The sequence below is a fragment of the Pseudoliparis swirei genome, chromosome 10, assembly GCF_029220125.1.
Source record: "Pseudoliparis swirei isolate HS2019 ecotype Mariana Trench chromosome 10, NWPU_hadal_v1, whole genome shotgun sequence".
NCBI classification, from domain to species: domain Eukaryota; kingdom Metazoa; phylum Chordata; class Actinopteri; order Perciformes; family Liparidae; genus Pseudoliparis; species Pseudoliparis swirei.
In genome coordinates this window covers 7,239,569-7,262,794 of record NC_079397.1, presented here as the reverse complement: position 1 = coordinate 7,262,794, position 23,226 = coordinate 7,239,569, and the positions used below count along the sequence as shown (strand labels likewise).

At 43.0% G+C, this 23,226-nt stretch overlaps 1 protein-coding gene across 2 annotated transcripts in view; it reads left to right on the top strand.

Moving 5' to 3' along the window:
• The first annotated feature begins 21,417 nt into the window (after positions 1 to 21,417).
• Positions 21,418 to 23,226, top strand: part of sema3aa (sema domain, immunoglobulin domain (Ig), short basic domain, secreted, (semaphorin) 3Aa) — a 31,167-nt gene continuing 29,358 nt past the window's right edge. For both annotated transcript variants that reach the window (XM_056425211.1, XM_056425210.1), the window contains exon 1: positions 21,418 to 21,999. In XM_056425211.1, the coding sequence (XP_056281186.1) occupies positions 21,894 to 21,999 (106 nt within the window). In that variant the 5' untranslated portion in view covers positions 21,418 to 21,893. The remainder of the gene's footprint in view (positions 22,000 to 23,226) is intronic.

Sequence of the window (23,226 nt, the reverse complement as noted above, 5' to 3'; positions counted from 1 at the left end):
TGTAACTGAAAAGACTCAGATGCTCAAACTAAAAGGGAGAAAACAAGACCAGAGGGGAATTTTCCATGAAGTGCCCGGTAGATTGAAGGCATTTCTCCTTGACTTCTGCAGACAGCTTTGATTGTTCTCTGATTCATGAGCACTTCAAGTTGAAATGGGCATTCCTCCTGTCAGTTGGAATGATGACACCTTCATTTGGTAAATAAATAGTCAAATGTCCTGGCGCCACAATAGACATGTTCATAAGATAAACATATATGTTGTTAGTCGGTGCATGCAGAAAATATGTCAATCTAAATTCATTTATCGATATACATTTCAACACTGGTGACAAATGCATGCTTCATGATCCACAAATAGAAACAAGTTAAACAAATGTAAATGATGATTTGGAATCCACAAACCAATAACAATATGATATCAGATATCGGGCCAATGCTGACTCAAATCGCTGGATTGGGTATCTGAGACAATAACACACTGGTATCGTATCAGTAATCTGTATCGGCCCAAACACGAAGTCCAGGCTTCACTGTCGGGACTGAAAAAGTCAGATTGTCTAGTGGATGAACTGCAGTGACGAAATTTGAAGTGGCTCAAATGAAAGCCATATGGCAGAGAAATATTCCAATAAAAAATATACTATCTATTAAAAATACTCACTTGGTTGTCATATGATCAAAAGGTGATGACCTATTGTCTTTTAACACTTTGAAATTCCACATGAATGTGCTTTTTAAGTTTTCCAGCAGCAGTTAAACAGAACGGGCTGCGAAAAGTGTTTCAATACTCCACACATAAATGAATCCCCACATCACATGATCCATGTACACATTCATATTTGCACTTAAATACTGACATTTACAAAAAAATATTTTGGGGGGGGGGGGGTACAATTGTTTTACATTTATTCCAATCGGTTGATATATGTTCATGATTTAGTCTAGAATGCATACATTGTGTACACCGTGCCTTTTTCCAACACATACACATTTGTAAGTCTTGCTTTCGTTTGTTGATCATGAAACATGTGACATTTCAATCCATCCTACATACAAAATATTGGTCGTTGATGAATCGTATATACTTTTAATTCTTTCATTCATAAAAGTGAGTACGAGCAGTTTCAAATGTAGATCTCCAATCCCATAATGACCATGAGCGAGGAAGCACCTGCCCCACCCATCTATCACTATCAAGCTCTGAAAATCTTGAGTTTGGTGTAGATTTCCCCCAATATTTGTTCAATAATTTTAAACAGAGTAATCTTTCTTGCTAATGTTACGGTTATTATGTTGTTTTTGTCACAAAATGGCAATTAATCTTATCTCGACAATCCTCGAGACGCAGCCTTGTCCCATCAGGTCATTTGATCCTGGTGACCTCACAGCCCGACCTGTCATCGCCCGATAGCAAAGGTTAACGCTCTTTCCAATGAATACAGTTCCTGTTTGGATAGTACGTACAACATGCCCTGCCGGTTTCGAAAATATTGTGACAGTCTGTGTTTGTGAAGATAGTCCGACTGGACCAGACCCGCCTCCTCCACTGGTCACATGGATTATTTTCCTGTCGGAAAAACTTTAAACACCTTGACCTACAAATAGGCACCGCATCATATTCAATGCACCTGGTTGACACGGCGGGTTAACCCTTCAACTTGGCTCACGTTTCCACCTTTGCATTCCAAAGAGAGAGAGAGAGAGAAGGTGCAGTACAGTGTACCTCTCTCCCTCACACCTGCTTCGGCTGTGGGGAAGGAAAAGGAGGGAGGGACAGAGAGAGAAGAGCAGCGGTGGATCACATGTCTTCATGGCTGTCCAACAGTAAATTAAAACGAGGAGCAATTTCCTGAGGCCCAATTAGCAGAAAATTGGTCCTGTCTGTTGGAGTGACTCTCCAGGGAGGAGGGAGAGGTGGGGAGGGGACTGAGGCTGAGAGAAACAGAGAGAGAGAGAGATAGAGAGAGAGGAGATAAACTCTGCACAGAGTGTCTCATTGCATGGTGTGTACTAGAGATAATGTGAGATGGTAGACCCTGTACAATAAATATATCTCTGATTGCTAAATCTGGATTTAATTTGCTCTTGTTTACATAATTTTCTGTTTTCGTTCTTAGACAATGGAACAAGCATAGACTTTTTTATTGTAATTAAATGCCCCCTTTTAACCGAGGCAAATAATAACTTCTCCTGCAATGTACTATCGGCCATATTGAGTTTTATATGAGTGACCCGTGCGAGTGTTACAGACTGTAACTTACAGTAGCTCTGCTGCCACGCGGCACGCCATTGGGTGAAAATATCGAAAGAAACTTTCACACAGCAATGCCAATTCTGTTTTTCAGATGTTATGTTTATGTACCATTAATTAGTTTTGCTGAAAAACTTAATTCAGTCTGTTTTGACTGGCAATGTTTTCTGGAGTGAAGGAAGCGCTTCATTCAAACTTCAAGTTGCTGTTGACATTTTCAAATTTTAACCCAAAACATAATCCTTCCCGAACCGTAACAATGTGCTGAAAGCCGCCTCAACATAACCGTAAAAAAAAAAAAACACGCCGTAGTTGCTGCAAGGGAATACTTTATCAAACAAAATCATCTGTGAGTAAATATTTCCTGATGTTCTTGGAACATTCCCTGAAGAATAATGCAAAAAATGTGATCTGAACAGAATAAGATTCCTATCAAAATGAATTCTCTGTTGCAAATTACTAATATGAAATGAAAACATAATTCCCCAGAGACTGGATTGGCAATAGAAAGGGTTGAGAGAGGTGAAAGAATGCAATACATTAGTGCTCTGAGAACAACCCCAGCCATCCAGAAACTTTGACTCATGAATCAACAAACACTTCTTCTCGTCTATGAATCCATTTCTACTTTTATGGGAGACAAAAGACCAGAATGTTTTCATGTAAGTCAGCGCATAACTAATGAGGCAATATGTTTGTGTTTTTTGTGTGCTCAGCTTTAATTGAACCATAATGAAGAATTGATAACCGAGCAGCATAGTGATGGATGTGGTTTTTTGGATGAGGTCCAGTGCCTCCAACGAGTCACAGTCGACGTGCGCTCTGCACGATCAATTCACACGCACGTTTTGGCCCCGGGTGCTTTGGCTATTGAGGACAGTGATGGTGGACCTGGGTAGACACCGGAGCTATGTGGGGAGGGAACTGGGTCAATGCCGGTCCTGGTTCGGGATCGACCCGTCTCGAATGTCCTTCTCTCGGTGTTAATGAAAGTCCCGGATCGATCCCGGTGCACAATCCTGTCTCTTCAACACAACTCATCAACTCAGCTGAAGTCATTGCCTATTGATGGAGTTATTGTAATTGCCCTGGTAATTAAGTAAACATTTATCTGGACTCTTGTCTCCATTTGAGTCTCAGGACTTTTATTCTCATCATAAATCTTGCTCTATGGCTCTGTTCATGGTAAAACACATTTAGCACGGAGACTTCTACATCTTTCTTCCTCGACAGTTTCGTATATTTATGTATAAGCTAATCGAGGCACACGGATACATTATTAAAACTGCTGAGAGACGAACAACTAAACATGCTGTGTTTGGTACTACTTTCCTGCTTGAGTAAAGTCCATATAAATATTATTATTCACCATTTGCATGTTGAATGACTGCGATTTACACATTTTAAATCGCTCACTTTAGCATCATCACGCTAAATCTGTGTGAACCAAGATTAAGATTAAAGAGAAACCATCACACATTAAATCTAATAAAACAAATGTTTAGTGCAGAATGTTGGTCAAGTTAGTATTCATGAGAAGCGTACACAGCTGTTGGACTGCATTGTTTTGGACACCAACGTTTCCAGAGACAAGAATAGCTTCAGCTCTTGGGACCTGAATCGCCCTCTTCCTGCTTCTTTTAAACTCAATAAATGATGGCCTGTCCCTCTTAATGAATTTCATCTGATCAAAAAGTAATCTCAATCCTCTCAGGACTACATTATTAAGTTATCCTAGAATCAGAGCCCGTCCTGATGGCCCAAAACGAGCAAAGAAATGAAGATGTGGAATTCTTTCATTCACCCATAAATCCGTAAATAATCATCAAGGAATCCGTTAAAACTAAAGTAATTATCAAAGCATTCTTCAATCCTTATGTAACTTTGTTTTTGTTCCTGCATATTATGTATTATGAAGATGTAAAAAACACCATTTCTTTTGTCACGTTGCCAGCGGGATGAGGAAATGTCAACAACGAAAGACATGACGCACTCAGACACATCTAAATAAAGAAACATCTAATACAATCAACAACTAATTTTGCTCTCATTAATCATTTCCCCTTCATGCATCAGAATGTGAATACGTTTTTGTCACAGCGTGAATGTGGGACAACACTTTTAATGAGCGTGTGCCTCTGTGGCTCCAACAAAGAGACGAGGACGTGACGATCCAGTATTGTCTGCTTTCCTGTTGTTCCTTGCTGATAAGATTCAGCCCTGTGTCTACTCATCCATCTAATTATCTGTCTACCTGCCTGCCCCTGTCCATCGCCACCCTCCTCTATTGTTATTCACTCCGGGCAGGACAAACATGACATGCTGACCTCTGGCCATTAGAGACCTTTTAAGCAAAAGAAGAAAAAAAAGAGTCTGTGACCCCTTTTTACCTGTCGCGCTCAGGGGTCATCGAGTGCCACTGTTTCAATGCAACATGCCATTATATCATTGGAAAAGGGGTTAGTGGCAGTTTGCTTATGCCAAGTGTCAACCCAACTTCAACTGCAGCCTCCCAAGAGGACAAAAGCAAGTTAACTCCAACTGAAACCAATTGTGAACTTAACTTCCTTTAACCGTCTCTGAACATAAGGACGGAGCTTCTCCCGCACTTGGGCGTGAATGTATAATCACACACTCGAGCGTTTCTTCCAAGGCCTCAAAGACACAGAGGGGCTTGACCTGGATTTCTGTAAAGCTCTAACTCTCGGCGACAGTCATACGATTCAGGGATATCAAGTCTTATCATCTTCTCTTCTTTTTTTCTTCTAAGTAGGATCGCTTACTTTCGTAAAAGCTCTGGCTTGTAACAATAGGCCTTATTCTCTTGGTGATTGAGGTGCGGCTTTATGCTTGCCCTTGAAGCAAAGGAAGGTAATTTCATGGCTCCTTCCTGCAGACACGAATCAGACACAGCGCTCTATTATCAAGGCCTGGATATTAGGCTCCTAGGTAGGGCACGGAGGTGGAGGGGAGATTAAGCCTCAAAGTGAGTGTATGCGTGTGTGTGTGTGTGTGTGTGAGAGAGTTGGCGACGGAGCCAGAGAGAACATGAGTATATGTGGTCTTCATGAAGCAATAGAGAGGCGAAGTGGGGGAGGTTTGGGCGGTCCTGTGCGTGATGTATCGTGTTGCCGACTGTGTGGCTGCTGCCATCACATCAAAGAACAAAGGGGTGTTTATGTCAAGGCTGACTGATTTGTTTTTTATTAATATCTTACCTCCCTATATGCTGTATTCTCCCCCACGACCATCAGCTTCCACACATCACTCCCCTTCCCCAATTATAATAACTCCAAAAGGTGCTTTGGAGACCACAATGATTTCTTTTGCGTGTGTCCCCCACCTTTCTTTACACACACACACACACACACACACACACACACACACACACACACACACACACACACACGCACACACACGCATGCACACAGGCAAACATTCATTCCCACTCGAGCTCCTCTTTCTCCCCCCGAGCCATTTACATGGTGGAAAAGGTTAATTATCTAAAATAGCAGCAGTGTTATTTCAGCTGATTCCAGAAGCATTGCATTTGATATTAAACAGAAAGGAGATTGCTGTGGCGATTAACACACTGTGCCAACACAGTATTTGCACATATGAATGGAATATGCTCCATTTCTTTGGGGATATATAATGGAGATATTGAAGAGAAAAACACAAAAAATATCGCTGCGCCTATCGTTTTCCTTTGAAATAATGTCAGCCATGGTAGGTTGTTAAATCATTTTCAGTTGCATCTGCCTCAGCTGTCCTCACTCCTGAGTGAAGGGTCCATGTGCAGAGAGAGCTGCGCTGATCCCTGATGACCACATTGTGTGCAGTGTCGTCACCTCATGAAGATCATTAGCATCATAGCTGTGGGTGATCGGTCTGTACGGCTCAGGGTCAGAGCTTGTTTTACTTTGAGGAAGCCCCGGAAGAAAGAACAATGTGGATCAAAGTGAGGCTGTTAGAGCAGACAGACAGACGGACAGACGGACACAGGGGGATTAACTGGAAGATACATTTGACTTGGCAAAGCGGAAAACATTTTGTTGTGCAAGAATGACCCAACCTACAAAACGTGATTGCAGTAACTCACTTATTATTTTTTCTCGGATTTAAAATGAACTGATCCATGAAATCAATCTCCACCTATGATAAACATTATTTCTTTTTCTTAAGGGTGCACTACTTTGGAAGTTCACGTGAGCTTTTTTACCAGGATAATGTTCACCAGCTGAGTTGTGTGTGTGCGTGCATGCCAACGTTTGTTTATTAGCACTATACACAAAGTGCGGCTAAGGATGATGGGAATGTCATATTTGTATCTCATGTTGCACAAGAGCAGAAGTCTGAGAATCCCCAAGGCCAGAGAGGTGTATCATCTGGAAACCATGAATGTCTGTACACAATAGCACAGCAATGCGTTCAATAGTCATGGACCAACATTACCATCCATAGTGCCGGGCCACTTTCACACCCGACAGTATACAAAATCCTCATACATTCTCAACAGGCTAAAATGTCCTTTTAAATGTTCATTATTTATTTTCAGTGTAATTAATTCAAGCCTTTGAGCATTTACACGTTGTCATGATGTTTAATTAAACCCAATTTCTGGCACAATTTCTGCTTCGCTTCATGAATTACAGCTCTCCTCTCTGCATTCAGCTTAATCAGTTGTCTGCTCGTAGTAAAAATGTGTTTGCGTGTGTGTGTGTGTGTGTGTGAGGGTGTATGCGATTCTGTGAACCCTCAAACACATTAGGTGTAAGTGGCGTCGGAAAGGCTAGCATCGCGAAACAAATTACACAACGAGAGAGGTAGCCTGCGCTCTCAGACACGTTGCAGTGATTGGGCTTGAGAGGTAGAGTGTGGCATTCTTTAAACACGGCGTGTTTGGGAAGAAGTGGCGTATTCAAAGACATGGATAAGAGAGATGAGGGGGTTGCGTATAGCAAAATGCATTACGGAGTGGAAGAGGTTGAGGGAGTGCAACATTTCTAAACACATTATGCCGGAGCGGCGATGGCTCGCTCGATCAGAGTGTTGACGGAGAGCGGAGAGAGAGGGGGTCAAGAGAGTTTCTGTTTTATTTCGGCGAGGTGTGTGTGCTTTGTCTGCCCATTGAGTGCTGACGGAGTTTTGACATCAGCTCAATCCGGGTACACAAACTTACCGAGGTGATTCGTCTCACCTAACGCCCACTTCGGGGTTTTATTGTCACACACTGACAAACATACATGCACATAGACGCACATGTGAACGAAGTCACAAATTGACACGCACACCCAGTCTGTCTTGTTTTTTAATTGATGCATCCAATAAAACCAGCATGTAGAATCAGTCCTCAAACGACACTCGTGACCCCGCCGATAAAGCCTGTCGCGACCGATTAAGCTCAGATCCAGCAAAACACTTCAAGACATGTTCCTCCATACTTTATGTTGGCACTGTGTCCAGCCCAATTAACCTTACAAGCAGGCCCTTTTTTCACGTTGCCAACTCTGAAGCAGCAGGGTTACCTCATCCCTGGCATTTTTTCCTTCGCCTGGCCACAAAACACCTCGAACAATGCAGAAAAAAAGCAGGAAAAATGCTGTCTTCTGCTCTTGTGGCGGCACTCAGGTTGAATCTTTTCAATTAGCCAGGTTGACTTTGCAAGGCTAATTAAGTCCTCATCCTTGATGAGCTGTCTGACTTCTCTTCCAAGCCTCTTACCCGGGGCTTACAGCCCCGCAGGGGCCACCGGCCAGACAGATTGTTGTCCAGCTGGAATGGGATTAGCAGCCCGCCAGGGGCCTGAGGCCCACAGTCCCCGAGCTTTTGTTTGAATCTGAAGTATCCAGTTGGAAGGGGTGAAGCAGGGAGAGAGGATTGAGGTAATCCCCTCCTCTTCAGGACTGCTCCCCAGAGGAGCGAATCCCGAGTAAACCACTGAACGCCGGAGACCACCAACCACCATCAGAGCCATGTTTACACCCCAGCAGGCTGAAGAAGAAGACTTCCTCACCCCGACATGAATGAATGTATGTTCTTAACGGTAATGACTGTAATCAAAACATGTTTCTCCCGAGCCAAGCGTACAATATAGGAGTTGTCTGGAAAGATTAGAGGCTTTACACTGTGAAGCAGCAGGTTGAGAAAACCACCTAGTCCACTGGGATTGAGTTTGCTAGTTCAATAATCAACCAGCTGTCAATCGCAGTAATCTTAGAAAATTGATATTGGCAAGAAAGCATGAAGTTGCACATGCAAACAAGAACTTGTCCCAGAGAACTGGAAATAACGATGAATGCAAAGCTGCAGACTCTTTTTTTTCATTGCACAAGCATGGTGGCCTTCAGACAAAATTGATCAGTGTATTTGAAATATGTATGAAATCAATCCCAGTCATAAATGAGTGAGTCTAAGAAAATTCAAAATGATGCTGACTCTCAAAAGAACTCAAACACACCTGTGGTATGCAGGTGTTCGTAGAGATGTTCTCGCTCTATACAATATGATCATACAGTGTTCGTGTAGATTATAAGAGAAGATTCAAAAGGTAGGCATTTTGTCAAAGGACTTGGTTTGTGATGTAGGTTTTGCTTACATTCTTCCCATGACAACTGTTGTTTTTATGTAATCCCACGTATAGAATATGAAGACATGTTAATCACAAATAGCTTAGCTGCAGAGGCTAAACTTGTCAGGATTGGAAAGTCCTGCAACAAAGAACGCAGTGAGTGGTTTCTTTTAAAAAAACCTCCACCCTTTTTCAAGGATTAAGGCAGAATCCTGCAAATTGTCATGTTAGTCACCACAAAATCCGGTTTTATAAATTCAAACAGGTATGTATCCTGCTTGAGGACGAAATAGGTGTGGACATCTCTGCTAGTCAGGTCTTTTTTTCCCTTTATTCATTGAATGTGTTGTATTGTTTGCATTGCTTATGAATATGACTGAAGATGTCAATGCAATGTAAGGCTCAGCTGGTAGGTTGACCTCTCTCGTGGTGCACCTGTGCCTGTGAGTTAGCTTCAGCACTGAGCCAGTACCAACAGGCTGTCTTTCATCGCACTGTGGCAGAAGCACATGAGATTAGAGCAGAATCCACCAAAAACAACCACACTGAGCCGAGGGATAATCCAGAGCCTAAACATGAGAGGGAAACAGGAGGACACTGCTGCATCTATCATCCAACAAGAATCCACCCCGAAGAAAGACACAGGGCCGAGACGCGCTGCTATTGTCCAACCTCGCTGGCAGAAGGGGGAACAGGATATGATGAGTTTCTTTGCCCGAGGTGACTGGTGAACCACTGTGACTGTTGCCTTGCAGCATGGGACAGTTTGTGGAGCAGACAGTGGCTGCATTTATATAAAAGTATAAAAAGATAACTTCCAAATTTTGGGGAAATGAAAAAAAAAATGTCATCCAAGCACATCTCCATCAATGAGATGAGAATTGACTTGAAGCTCTGAATAGACTCCTGGCTTCAGGGCATTTCTTTTTAAGTTGGGTACAGTGTACCATTATTAGGCACCATTCACTGCTCAGGTGACTGATGTGGTTTCTTCTGTTGCCAGCAGTCTACATCTTGTTTTACAGTCATCACAAAGACAGTAGTACAAAAGTGTGAGTCGATGCCAGAACATATGACTTACAGCAGTTTGAGAGATTTAATACATTGGCATCACCTCAATCTTTTCTTTTCACCCCTCCCACACATACTAATGTACAGTATTTAGTGGGCTCTCCTTATTGAAATTCAAGATGGCTCGAGTACAGTGTGTCAGTATGTCTTTGCATGACGTATGTGCGTTGGAGAATGCGGACAGCGATCTTTGCCCAGTTCTCACCAGCAGGACCAGAGGCTGTTTTTATAGCTGTATTTCTTGCGTCAGTTCTCTGAGATGTCAGGACTGACGGGTCAGAGAAAAGGAGCCTCCGACTGGAGAGGAATGAGACTGATCCTTTGCCAGACAGCCTCAGCTGGGGGCCACCATCCAATTGACTAGTCCCCGCCCCCACAAACCGTCCACCCACTGTCCACCCTCCCCGCATTTGTTTCTGGACGTGTCCTGATAACAGAATTTCCAGGGGAACTGTCCAAACAGAGTGCCCCGGGTTGCAATGTGCGCTGCGTGTTGGGTTTGGATACAAATAGGGATTACTTCACTAGATGGGTATTGGTTGCCGCTGCTTTGTCAGCATGTTAACACGGAAAAGAAAGATCTCTGTGCTGTTGAGTAATGGAACAAACCACAGCTCAATATTTGTCCTGTAAATTGATTGTGTTTCTATCTTTTCTCCTAAATTGGACATAATCCGGATCATTCTGCTTGAGCGCCAGATATTTTTTCAACGGCCCCAGATGGACTGTGTTGTGCCGGTCAAACAGAGAATACAAATGACACACTGACTTATTTGTTTAACGAGGCTGGATGTAGAGACACAAACTGCTGACATTTATAGTCCTTTCCTCCTCTGTCTCTCTGGTTAAAAGAGTTCTCAAAAGTCAGCATCACGGTCATTCCTCCTAATCTCCGGATAGTCTTTTTTTCTAACTCATGACATTCCTTAAAGACATTTGTCATAAGACAGTAAAGGGTAATGGTGTGTTTCATTTGCCATAATGAAACCTAATCACCCTGTGGACAGTGCTTTAAATCCATGTGGCCAGCGGTTTAATAGTCCAAGTTGATCCGTGGAACAGAACGACTCTCAGCCTGCAGGATGTCGGAGAGGGCAGTTGAAGGAAGGGTTTACATATTAAAGGATTGCAGTATGCGGATGATGAGATGAGTAGTTTGAAATCCAACTTTCCTTTCCTCCTTGAGAAAAGTTCTGACAGATGCTGGTGAATTCTTTAATCTCATTCTGAAAATAATTAGTTTGTAAGAAATTATTCACTATTCATTTTAGTGCACAGCAACATGATATGTATAAAGGCAGATCAAACCAGCATTTAGAAACACAACATATTGAGGCAATATCAATTAATTCCAATGGAACCACCCTGATTAGCTGAATCTCTAGGGATGAGTTCAACTACCATTAACCCTGACCTATTGACCAATAGCAGGCTGTCTTAACAGAGCTGACCTTTCAGGGAACAGAGAGCTGGAAAGTCAAAAATGGAGGAAGCAATTGTAACTTAGCTATTTTGGAACTATCCACTTGTATTTCACCCACCTCTGCTGAGTATATACTGCTCTACAAGAAAGAAATGGTTTGCAGCCAATCATGTTACAAATATGTCTTTTAAATAAACCATTTTAACCTATTGTCCCATTAGCAATTGAGCTAACATGTTGGCTAATGGACAGCTTGTCACTTGTGACCATAATGAGACAAGAGTGGCTTAGGGCAGGTGAAGGGAATGAAACAATCAAGGAAACAGGAGTGGCTGAGGGCAGGTGCAGGGAATGAAGCAATCAAGGAGACAGGAGTGGCTGAGGGCAGGTGCAGGGTATGAAACAATCAAGGAGACAGGAGTGGCTGAGGGCATGTGCAGGGAATGAAGCAATCAAGGAGACATGAGTGGCTGAGGGCAGGTGCAGGGAATGAAACAATCAAGGAGACAGGAGTGGCTGAGGGCAGGTGCAGGGAATGAAGCAATCAAGGAGACATGAGTGGCTGAGGGCAGGTGCAGGGAATGAAACAATCAAGGAGACAGGAGTGGCTGAGGGCAGATGCAGGGAATGAAGCAATCAAGGAGACAGGAGTGGCCGAGGGCAGGTGCAGGGAATGAAGCAATCAAGGAGACATGAGTGGCTGAGGGCAGGTGCAGGGTATGAAACAATCAAGGAGACAGGAGTGGCTGAGGGCAGGTGCAGGGTATGAAACAATCAAGGAGACAGGAGTGGCTGAGGGCAGGTGCAGGGAATGAAGCAATCAAGGAGACAGGAGTGGCCGAGGGCAGGTGCAGGGAATGAAACAATCAAGGAGACAGGAGTGGCTGAGGGCAGGTGTAGGGAATGAAGCAATCAAGGAGACAGGAGTGGCCGAGGGCAGGTGCAGGGAATGAAACAATCAAGGAGACAGGAGTGGCTGAGGGCAGGTGTAGGGAATGAAGCAATCAAGGAGACAGGAGTGGCTGAGGGCAGGTGCAGGGAATGAAACAATCAAGGAGACAGAGGAGACACAGAGAAGAAACAGAGGAGACACAGAACAGGGTGTTACACAGCTAGTAAGCTCTTTAACTGACACTTAGAAGCTAAATTTCTTACTTTAGTCTTTATTTAATGGTTGGATGTAAAGCATGGAGAACAAGATGTCGCACGTGGTTAGTAAACAGACCGGCACAGAGAAAATAGAAAGATGAAAAAGCTATAATAACTCACTAGTACTAGCACGTTCACGGCTGGCTTATGTGTTGTCGATAGCCTTCCAGCGATGCACTAGCCCTACGACACCAAGCCTCTAAAACCACATATTTCTTGAGTTTCTGTCATCTGGGGCAATAGTGAGAGACACATTGACTAGCCAGCAAACATTACATATAGTCATATAGGCTACTCGTCTGTAGTGTACAGGCAAAGGTTTTCTGTTTAGAATGTGCCAGCATGTTATTATCCAAGCAAGTGTGAAAGATAATTGGTCACCTAGGAGGTTTTAATGGAGCTGCTTTGATGGAGTCATTTAGTTGCACCGCTTTGCATTTCATCACTTCTGTCCGTCAATTATACTTGATTTACAAGGTATCTAAGGGACAGCGAATGTGAAGCATCAATTTGTGAGTGGGTGATTGCACTAGAGAGAGAGAGAAGATGGTCTGATATATCATTCATTAACATGGCAGGTTGTCCTTCAATTATCCCTTGTCGAATTGGAGTGAGTCATTTCAGGCATTACTCTTATGAGAAATGACCTCTCCCAGCTACATAGTGAAAGTCTGCTTGAGCTTGTGTGACTTCTATAAAAAGGTACATAACTACTTCAGAAGGAGACTTTTCCTGAGGTATTGTGCTTTTGTACAGGTGGGACTCATCGCTCACCACGCCGGCCTGTCAGAAGTCTGTGTTTACACAGATGGTTTGCATTCACCCTGGGCCCTATATGAATGCTGTAAAGCAAGCAGAATAGGAGGACTTTGTCTGCATAGAGTAATGAATAGAGAGTACATGATAGTTTTGTTCTCATGGTTACATGGCAAGGGGTCCCATAAAAGAGTAAAAGGCCACAGACATGAACCACTTCTCCCAGACAGACCGGGGGCACAAAAGGTTGTCTGAAGTTTCCCAAGGTTGCATTATGAGCCCTGATAAATTTGAACTGATAATAGTGTGCTAATGGCTTCGGGAGAAGACTGGGACAATAAATAAAAGAAAGTAATTGTGTTGTTAAAAAATGGAGGCCGTAACCGTTTTGGAGTAATGTCTTTTATCTGGAAGGAAAAAAAGGTTTAAGTAATGGGAGATGATGAAGTTCGGTGCCAGTCGAGCCGCTTATCTGCCATGAGTTTCTCTTCTGCTAAGACACAGTAATGTTTTCCCCTTGGCGCGGAAGTGCCTGTTCACACAGCTGGGGGAAATCATATGGAGAAACATGTCGGGGCTGAGTCACCAACATGCCACAACATATCTACTATGTATTAAAAGTAGACATTAACCAATCACGCTAAAATACATAATGTCCCTATATTAATGTAGCATTCACTGGGATCATATGGTAGTGATCAATGTTGGGGTTGGGTCTCCAAATATATATTGTTTTCATTCATCATTTCAGAAGGAATAATATCACTTTTTACTCTCTTGACACAGTTATTTCCTGCACTGTGTCACGTGACTTTTTTTTATGATACATTATTAATTGGCATGTGCTTCTTCTATTAATCCTAAAAATGTGAACAAGTCAGTTACATCTCCGCTCTTTCCATGTGGAAGAGTAGAAATAAAAAAGAAAATGTAATAGTGTCGACATCCAATATCCCATTCATCCTGAATGGGAGTGGAAATACTTTCACAATGAAAAGAGCAGTAAACACAGCAAATGCGAGGTGAAGATAATTTGGATGATGTGGTGTCATGTTTTTCATAATTCATGTTTATCCAAATATCTTAAAGGGTGATAATCAACATGACGAATACAACTAAATAAGACTTTGTGACTATGAGACAAGTCATTCATCAGGCAGTGATTTGTTATCTCACACCCTAAAAGACCACATGATGATTCCGCTGAGTCATAGTCATTGCATTTTGTATTATGATCCGGTTTAAAAATATAAAAAAACACTTATCTTTGTAACGTCAACACAGGGATAGCCAGAATCGGCTACGTTTTGTGCAAATGATCTATTAAACCAGTCAAATGTGTATGAAATACAATGGGTTGATATGTTTTCCAGAGAGATATAAGTACAGTTAGTTTCGTGGTGGAGGAAACATATTAATTTTTTTTATAAACGAAGGAGCCGATTAACTGCGAGACGCCTGGTCAGCATTTGAATCTATTTGGTTGTCTGTCTGTCTCGCTCTCCTTATTTAACACACATATTCTGGGAAGCGAATGTGAGCCATATTAATTCTGACTCCTCTCCCGGAGCAGTAATGCGAGCTTCGGTGGTTAGTTTTATATGTTTCACAAGCGTGTAAATATTTAATATAAGAGCGGGACAGAATGCTGTGTCACTGTTCCTGCTTTGTTCACCGTACAGACGGAGAGAAAGAGAATGTCTTCCTGACAGGAGACATTTATGGAGCAGCTACAAGATCATACACAAGACTTCTTATTTCGTCGCAGTCTTAGATTCTTGGGTCGTGTAACACAGAAATAGATATACAAGCGGTTGCAGAAGATGTTAGTTGGTATAGATGTTGATACCTAACTTGATATGGATGAAACCCCATGGAATAGCATTCCTAACTTGGGATCTGTGTTTGGTCTGTTTGGCATTTTGTTACTGTATGGTTGCAAAGGCTGGTGGTACTTCAGATGGTCTCAATGCATTTCCCAATCATATTTCTGAAACCCGCAGATTCTATCTCATTTAGCGACTCAGCTTGGAAACATAATCCGTCGACTAGCCGACTGCTTGTGCAGAACTACAACAAACTATCAGAGCTGAATTGATAAACACATAAGTCAAATGTTCTTGTGGAACTTTTCGTGGTGAGTTGTATTCTTGGCCGTTTGAGATTTTCCCGGCCAACGTAGATGAGATGAAGTTGGAAATCAGCTTGCATTTGCAATACTGAAAAATGCATGTCTGTAGCGGCATGTTGTCGACACTGTTTGGATCTCCGGGAAGTGAGATCCAAGGACATACCTGCAGTTACCACTAATGACCATAGGTGTCGACAAAGAAAGCAAAATAGAGATCTTTGAGATTGTAATTTTAAAAATAAAACCACTGGTTGCACCTTCTCACATGGAAATATCTATGAGTTTTAATTTGGGGGTTGGACAAAACAAGTCATTTGAATATTGGGTATCGGACATTTTATGAACAAGATTATTAATCAAATAATCTAGATAATAATCACCAGATTAGTTGCTGCTCTGAGTGATTGTTTGTGGCATTGCAGAGGAAATTGTCTGAAAACCCTAAAGTTAATCTCAGGAGCTTATAGAATATATATATATATATATATATATATATATATATATATATATATATATATATATATCTTGCTATTTCAGTGTGGGTGACTTTCGGAAAACATTCAGAAAATGTGTGTACATGGCATAAACAAGGTCCCAACCTAATGCTTTTAGTCCCATCATGACTCCCCCACCTTAACAAATCCTTACCACGCAATTAGGTTACACTTTAATTTCCGCGGCCTTGCAGAGTGGCTAATGCTCTTTGAGAGATCTATCAGAGGCTGTGGGTGTAGATGAGAGGCAAGGGTGAGGGAAAGCAGATTTCTCGAAGGTCTATAAGCTCCCTGATTTTGGCCATATAGAGGAAATAATGAGCCTCTCCACTGTTGTCTGAGCCCAACCCCAAACTTAAGTCCTCCCCCAACAAGCCTCCATTCACAAATGGTGTGTTTTGCATTTACATATACATACGATTTAAAGGAATCCTTCAGGTCTCGGATTAGTCCACCCCCCCCCTAACTTCAAGATTTCTATTGGTCCTTTCCGCATCAGTGGTGCCTCATGATGAGCTTCCTTTGGACTCAAACAAGTTAGAAGTCTTTCATCATGAAGTTGGAAGTCGCTCAGTCATTCATTTGTAACGTCATGCTTGTTGTTCATCTGCGCTCATTTAAAAAGCCTATTGATAGAAATGTAGTGCATATCAATATCATTTCCTTCAAAAGACACCTCTGCTCAGGAGATGTTGTTGCTCAACAAGTGCACACAGCTGATAACGGACAAAACAAACTCCTCAGGCTTCCCCCCCCAAAAAAACGTCAGCAGGAAAAGATCCGATTTGATCAATCAGTGTTATGTTTCAGTCAAGTTTCCCCGCTTCCTGTAAACGGTTCTTGATCAGCCTTGCACCACCGTCATCCCTTGAGTGGAGCGGACACATCTGTGTGAGGCAAGGCTCCACAGGAGACTTCCGTCACCAGAAGATGGATGGAAATGTATCGGCTATGAATAAATACGCCCGACAACTTCCCTTCATCCCTCCCTCATTGCAACAGATGTTCCAGTTTGGTAGTGTTTTCTCTCCCATGGTGCAATGTGGTTCCACTCTTGTTTATTTTTCCTCTCATTCAAGTAGCCTACTTGTCTTGAGTGGATGCGGAAACTGGATGTGCGCGCATGGAGCTGCGTGTATGTGTGCGAAGACCCCGCTAAAAGAGATTACTCAAGCCGCGGGGTTGCGTGACCCCATTGTAAACCTCGGGGCAGACCTCTGACCTTTTGAGAAGTGATAAAATGGAGGGAAACCTCCCATTTCCCGATGCCGGAGTTTGAAGGCTGTTCTGGTAGAGAGGAAGCATTGTTAATGAGCTCGAGAATGGATGTTTTATGAAACCACCACTTTATTTGAAGAGTGAGAGTTAGTAAAAAAGAGCATGCAGGAGCAGAAACAGGTGTCAGCTCTTGACTGGACAGGTGATGAAATAGGGGGATGATTTCATATATTTAGTATAAAAGAGGTCAAAGTGTACGTCTTTAGTCATGTAAGTGCCGCACCAACTTTCCATCACACTCCAGATGTCTTAAAGATGTGTTAAAACGATCTCCATTTTTGAAATATTAGAAGCCTGAGTTGACACTTTAACGTGGTTACATAGACGCACTCTCAGGCTTCATATGCTGTGATATATAGCTCAATGCACAGCTCTCACAGAGACGGACATATTTACAATTACAACAATGATTGCCTACACTTGTCTTTTTTTTCCTTTTTTGTTCCCCTCCAATGCCTTCGCATTCAGGTCAATCTTTAATTGTGCCATACTACATGCGCAACTGGTGATATATTAGGTGATCTTTCTTTTTGACAGCCGAATGGGTGATGGAAAAGTCCAGAGCTGCACAGTTATCTTTGTAACTAATGTGCCTCGTCTTGTCCTCCTTTGTGCAATACTATAACTCATCCATGTACTGAAGCTGTCTTTGCGTTAGCCTGTTCAATACGCAGCTTTAAGGCCTTGTTCAGCAGTCTACAACCTCAAAAATTGAAATGCTGCTCTGTCATACCACCCACTCCTTGCTACTGTTCTTCCTCTGTCCCTCCACCCTTCTTTCCTGACTGTCTCCCACCTTTTCCTCATTCGTGCTTACCGGACATGTCATTTGCTGAGTAAGGGTTTGCTGTTTGACCTCCCGTTACTTTGAGTAGGAGGTTGTGTTGAGCAGGAAGTGTATAGGAAGGGGAACTCCTGTGGTATAAAGGAAGTGATGGCGGTTTCTACCTTGAACTTCGTATGTCATTTATCGAAACAGCATTTAGTTATCCTGTGCTGGCAGTGGCAATGGCCTCGGGGACATTAGGTCAGTTCGGATGTGAGCGGGCAGACTTTTAGGCGTGTGCTACAGTCGAGAAGGGAAAAGACTGAAGGGCAGTGTGTGTCCAGGGCGGGACCGTTCCGATGTTCTCTATAAAACAGACATCAGGGGTCATGTTACTGTAATCATTTTCTCTAATAAACACACACACACACATACGCAGAGAGAACATTGACAGTTCTTTCCATACCCCGTGATGAAGATACACCATCATATCAGTAACGGCACATTGACACTGGCTACACACACCGACCTGTTTGACGCCTATCCTCTATCCGCCGTGTCCTCATAAGCAGGGTGTCTCGTGTCCCCTTCTATTTATACCGGCAGGCGCTGAAAGCCTCTGGAAGCTCCTCGTCAATGGGCATCTCATTCCAGCGCCAACGGCGTGTCACCATTTATTAAGTCGTCATTACTCAGGGCCACTCCATCTGCTGGGGTGCCGAGGGGTGTCGCAAATAGATCTGCAAGGATAGGTTGGACTGTTGCTGCACTCCCTAAAGAGTTCCATAAAGGCATGTTCCAGCACATCTCACTCCACTGGTGAAGATCTATGCAGGTAGCCAGGCTGCCATTAGTTTGGCTAATGCAGATAAATGGGAGGAAGGTGCCTGATCAGGGCAGAGGGAGAGGCAGAGGTCGATGGAGAGAGGCTTAGTGAGAGAGGAGAATACTTTCATGTGTCTGTCCACACATCTTTTTGTTGTGGGTAAACAGCTAAAAAGGCTGTTTGGACTGAAGGGGCGATGAGAGAAGAGGACGTGGGCTCCATGGTTGTGGAAGTGAATGCACAATAGAAGACACGGATGCATGCTGGTACTCATCGAGATTCATTCAGAACCACTTAAACAAATAAAGGGTCCACATGACTTCAACAAAAGATTCTCATATTACACCTTTGGCCTTGTTTGATAGATTTAGCCATATTTTCTCTAAATTTTAACAAAAATTTAGACGCATTGAGTCTGGGAAATATGGTGACAAGGCAGTAAAACGACCAGATGGATTGTAGACTGTAAAGCCAGATTATCTAGACCACTTTATTTGGAAATCTGCCCCAACAAAATGCTCCTGAAATACCAGTATAATGTGTCACTTCATAGCAAACCTGCATTCCCATAACTAAGGTTAGTACATGAGGTCTAACAGGGTAAATCTATAAACTGTGATCAATATTTTATATGGACAGTTTGGATGTTCATCCTACCGTTTACTTCTAAATGAATTTGGCTTAGACTATTTGAAGTTATCTCGGAGAGTACAATGTCACATTACCAATGGAATGATGGAAACAATTATGATCCAAGTTCTGATGAACTGGTGTTGGCTTTTGAGGATGGTGTTTCATGTGAAACTTTTCCAGATATATTTCGGACACCAACATCCCTGTCTAACAAAATATAATATCTGTTGCTATTATATACAACACATACACCCCCACGCACAAACACAATATCCCAGAACGGATATGCCTGACAATGCAGCAACACTAGTTTCAAAACACAAAGCACCCTGGGAGCCCTGGAATGATGAGGGTACCCTTATACTGCAAGCACACACTCACCAGGCACGCTATATCAGCTCGATTCTCAGGTTATTTTATTTTGCTGTCTCGAGGTGTGTGAGTTGACACATCAGCACTCCTGTTTATCAAAGCTTTTATCACCTAACCCCTGCTATGTCCCCCTCTGAGAGGAAGCAGGAGGTGCCCACTCACACACAAACACCTGCGCGGGCTAGCGGGGGTTAAGAAGGAGAAGGGGGTGGGGCGGGGGGGGCGCTTGGGTTGCCCTGCTGATGTAAATGACTCCACCAGATACAGGATCAGTCTAAGACTACACAGGTTAACTACCAGCATGTGTTCCCCTCAACCGGCGGATTTCATCTGGATAAGTCAAAAACACACTTGCCGGCTTTACTCTCTGTGGGAAAATTGGGACTTGTAATTTATAACTTGTAATTTCATAACTCTCTGTAAAATATGTCAATTCTGAACTGAAAAGAACAGAGACAGGCCTTTCCAAGTAATATTCCGTATAATGTACTTCATTGAAGCGGGACTTTACGGCTATTATAGGAATTAAAATCCCTTGTTCTGTCTTGCCTAACATTGATTTATTTCTGTTCACTTTTCCCAGGACTGTGACTGTTTTTCTTTACTCATGTCAACTAGTCCGATCACTACTAAATCCCAAACCCACGTCAATTATACATTTGAACCCAAGGAAAAAACACAGATCATAACTATAATCCTCAGTGCATTTCACATTAAAGAGATGATGCGGAAGATTGTTCATTGGCCTTTCTCACATCTAACTACGCTCACGCGGTATGTTTTCGATGTATTTCCTGAAGAAATCTTGAAATAATCACACATAATGACCCAGCTGCAGCAGATATAGTGGGCAGATGGTGAAAGAGCTGTAACATGTATACATTCCTCCAAATTCTAACAAGATGTCCTTTGTGTTTCCCAAACAAAGTGTCAACATTTATTTCAACATGGCTGGGTGGCCCTAAAAAAGTGCTCAAAATATTTACACGTTTTGTAAAAAGTTTAACATCTAAAGAATAATGACCACGGGTTGAACTCTACTGAGAAAGTCTGTCTCATATGATGCAGAACAGCTTGTATTTGGGCTTTGTGGTAAGATGTGTTGGTCAATTATTGTTTCCCAAAGCAAAAGTGTGCTTTTACATCCCAGAAAAGATGACTTTCGGACATTTTTTTCAATAAGCAAAAATGTGTAAAACAGAAAACTGGCTCCTGTAAGTTTAGGGATACAAGATCCTCCAGATCTTTGTGAGGTTAACACATCGCCCTATTAAATTAGATGTCTTGGCAGCTATCGGTTCAGTGTGTGCCTGACAACATAACATGGCAATAAAACCAGCGAACGCCTTTTTTATGGTTCACGGAATTAGTGTGAGATAATAGCAGAAAGGAAATAAAAAACTAATGATTGACAAAAAAAAATTGGAAAATGAGGGGAAGAGAAAACATTATAAAAACCTAATTTTCCACTATACTTCCCATCCACTATACTGGTTTCATCGCTGCTCTCAAGCCATCCTGCCCCCCTCTCTCTCCCTCTCACCAGCACTCCCCTTCTCTCTCTCTCTCTCTCTCTCCCTCTCTCAGCTGCTCTCCCTCCCCTCCCCTCTCTTCCCGTGGATGGTTTAGCGCTCTCTCTCTCTTCCTCTCTCTCGCAGTCTGTTAGAGCCGCACACAAGGATTAGAGGGTTGCTGTGAGTGTCTGCTCAAAGAGAAGAAGCCAGAAGACAGAAAGAGATAACAAAAAAGAAAGAAGAAAAAATCTCCAGAAAAGGACAGCCTTATTACTGTTGTGGATAAGTGATCTGATTTACCTTTGCACAGGCTCTACCTCCCATCTCACGCCAAGCTGAAGCCCTGCTGAGTCTTCACCTGGGGGGGGAGAACAGATAAGCCAAGGGACTGTATAGGCTGGACCTCCACACGGGGAGCCATGTGAGCGGCACCCCTCCACCCACTTCACACTACAGAAGTCCCCCCACTGTCGGCTCTCTAAGCCGGGGAGCACAACCAGGAGTGTTTCTGTCTCCCTGGAACCCTCCTCTGCCAGAGCTCGCGTGGAGGAACTCTTCAGGCTCGGCGGACCCCAACGGGAGACACTCATCTCTGTGCACTGGTCGGGGTGTGAGTGCCCCCTGGTCTGGAGGCCAGCCAGCAGCACTCCAGCACCATGGATTACCTGTTTGGGATTGTAATGCTGCTGTGCGGGGCGGTGCAGCCGGGAAGAGGTGTTGAGCCCAAGCACAACGTACCCAGACTAAAGCTGTCATACAAGGGTAAGCCCATTCTCCAATCTCCCCTGTCTCCAGAATACATATGGGACCGTGGTTGCTGCTGGTGCTTTGAATGTAGCTTGTCTAGTCTATTTTGTTATGCCCGTGGGTGCTCGTTCATGCTTTTCTTTTCATGCATTCTTTTTTTAACGTTAAATATCCCCTTTTTTTCTCTTCTATTTACGTGAATCTTTTCCTCCTTCTGTGTCTCACTCTTTCACTCTTTCTCCCTCTTGGTCAGCACACAGCATCTAACTCTCTGGTTACCCGTCTTTATTCCTCTCTCTCCCGTTAACTCACTCCTTCCTTCTCACTCGCCTCCGTCTGTCTCTCAGAATCCTGTGTTCTTCTTACAAATAGTGAGATTGGTTCCATATGCTCAGGAAATGCTCTTGCCTGGAGTTAAATGTATATATTGGCCCCTGTACCAATTTTCCTCTTGTGCTGTCCGCTTCTGCTGGTACTGTGCGCCCCTGTTAAGTGCTTCAAACGGGCACCGGAGCCTCGGTTTTAATGGCTTCTGTCCCAAAAACTCTGCTTTCGGTCATGACACAGAGCCGTTCTTTAAGGGGCCACTACTCATTACCGTGTCCTAAATGGATCCAACAGTTGCTAGAGTTTTGTTGAAATGGAAAACTATACATGTATGTGGATTTAATGCGTGTGCTTGAAAATATCTCTGTGCAGTAGTCTGTGTTGGGAGAGAAGGAGAGTGGGAGTTTCGTGCGTCTTTTTATACCGTGCACGTGTAAGTTCTTGACGTATACAGCAAACATGTTATTCTCTCTCCTGTGTTATTTTGAGGGGAGACTGCGGAGCGCCGGCTCTTCCTCTCCTCCTCCCTCTCTCTCTCTCTTTATCTCTCTCTCTTTCTGTCTCGTCGCCTCTCTCACACCCTACACTAAATCAGGCTCTTTGTAATAGCAGACTTTTCATCTCAGCTAGAAATAACTGGCAACATTTGTAGCATATTTTGGGGATTTTTTTTTTTTTGCTTTTTAATGTCAGTCAGGGAGGCTATTGTGGTTCTTTGTCCTAAAACATGACCGAAAGTATATGGCTGGGAGCTCGGTCTCTCGATTCTTTATTTTAGTCTCGTTTCTCTCATAAAACATGTCCTCTGAAAATGTACGAACATGCTGATTTGCCGTTATTTAGCAGCATCCACCTGTCACCCAAAGCTTCGGCTCGTCAGATAATTTCAATATACGCTGAGGGAACATTTCAGTC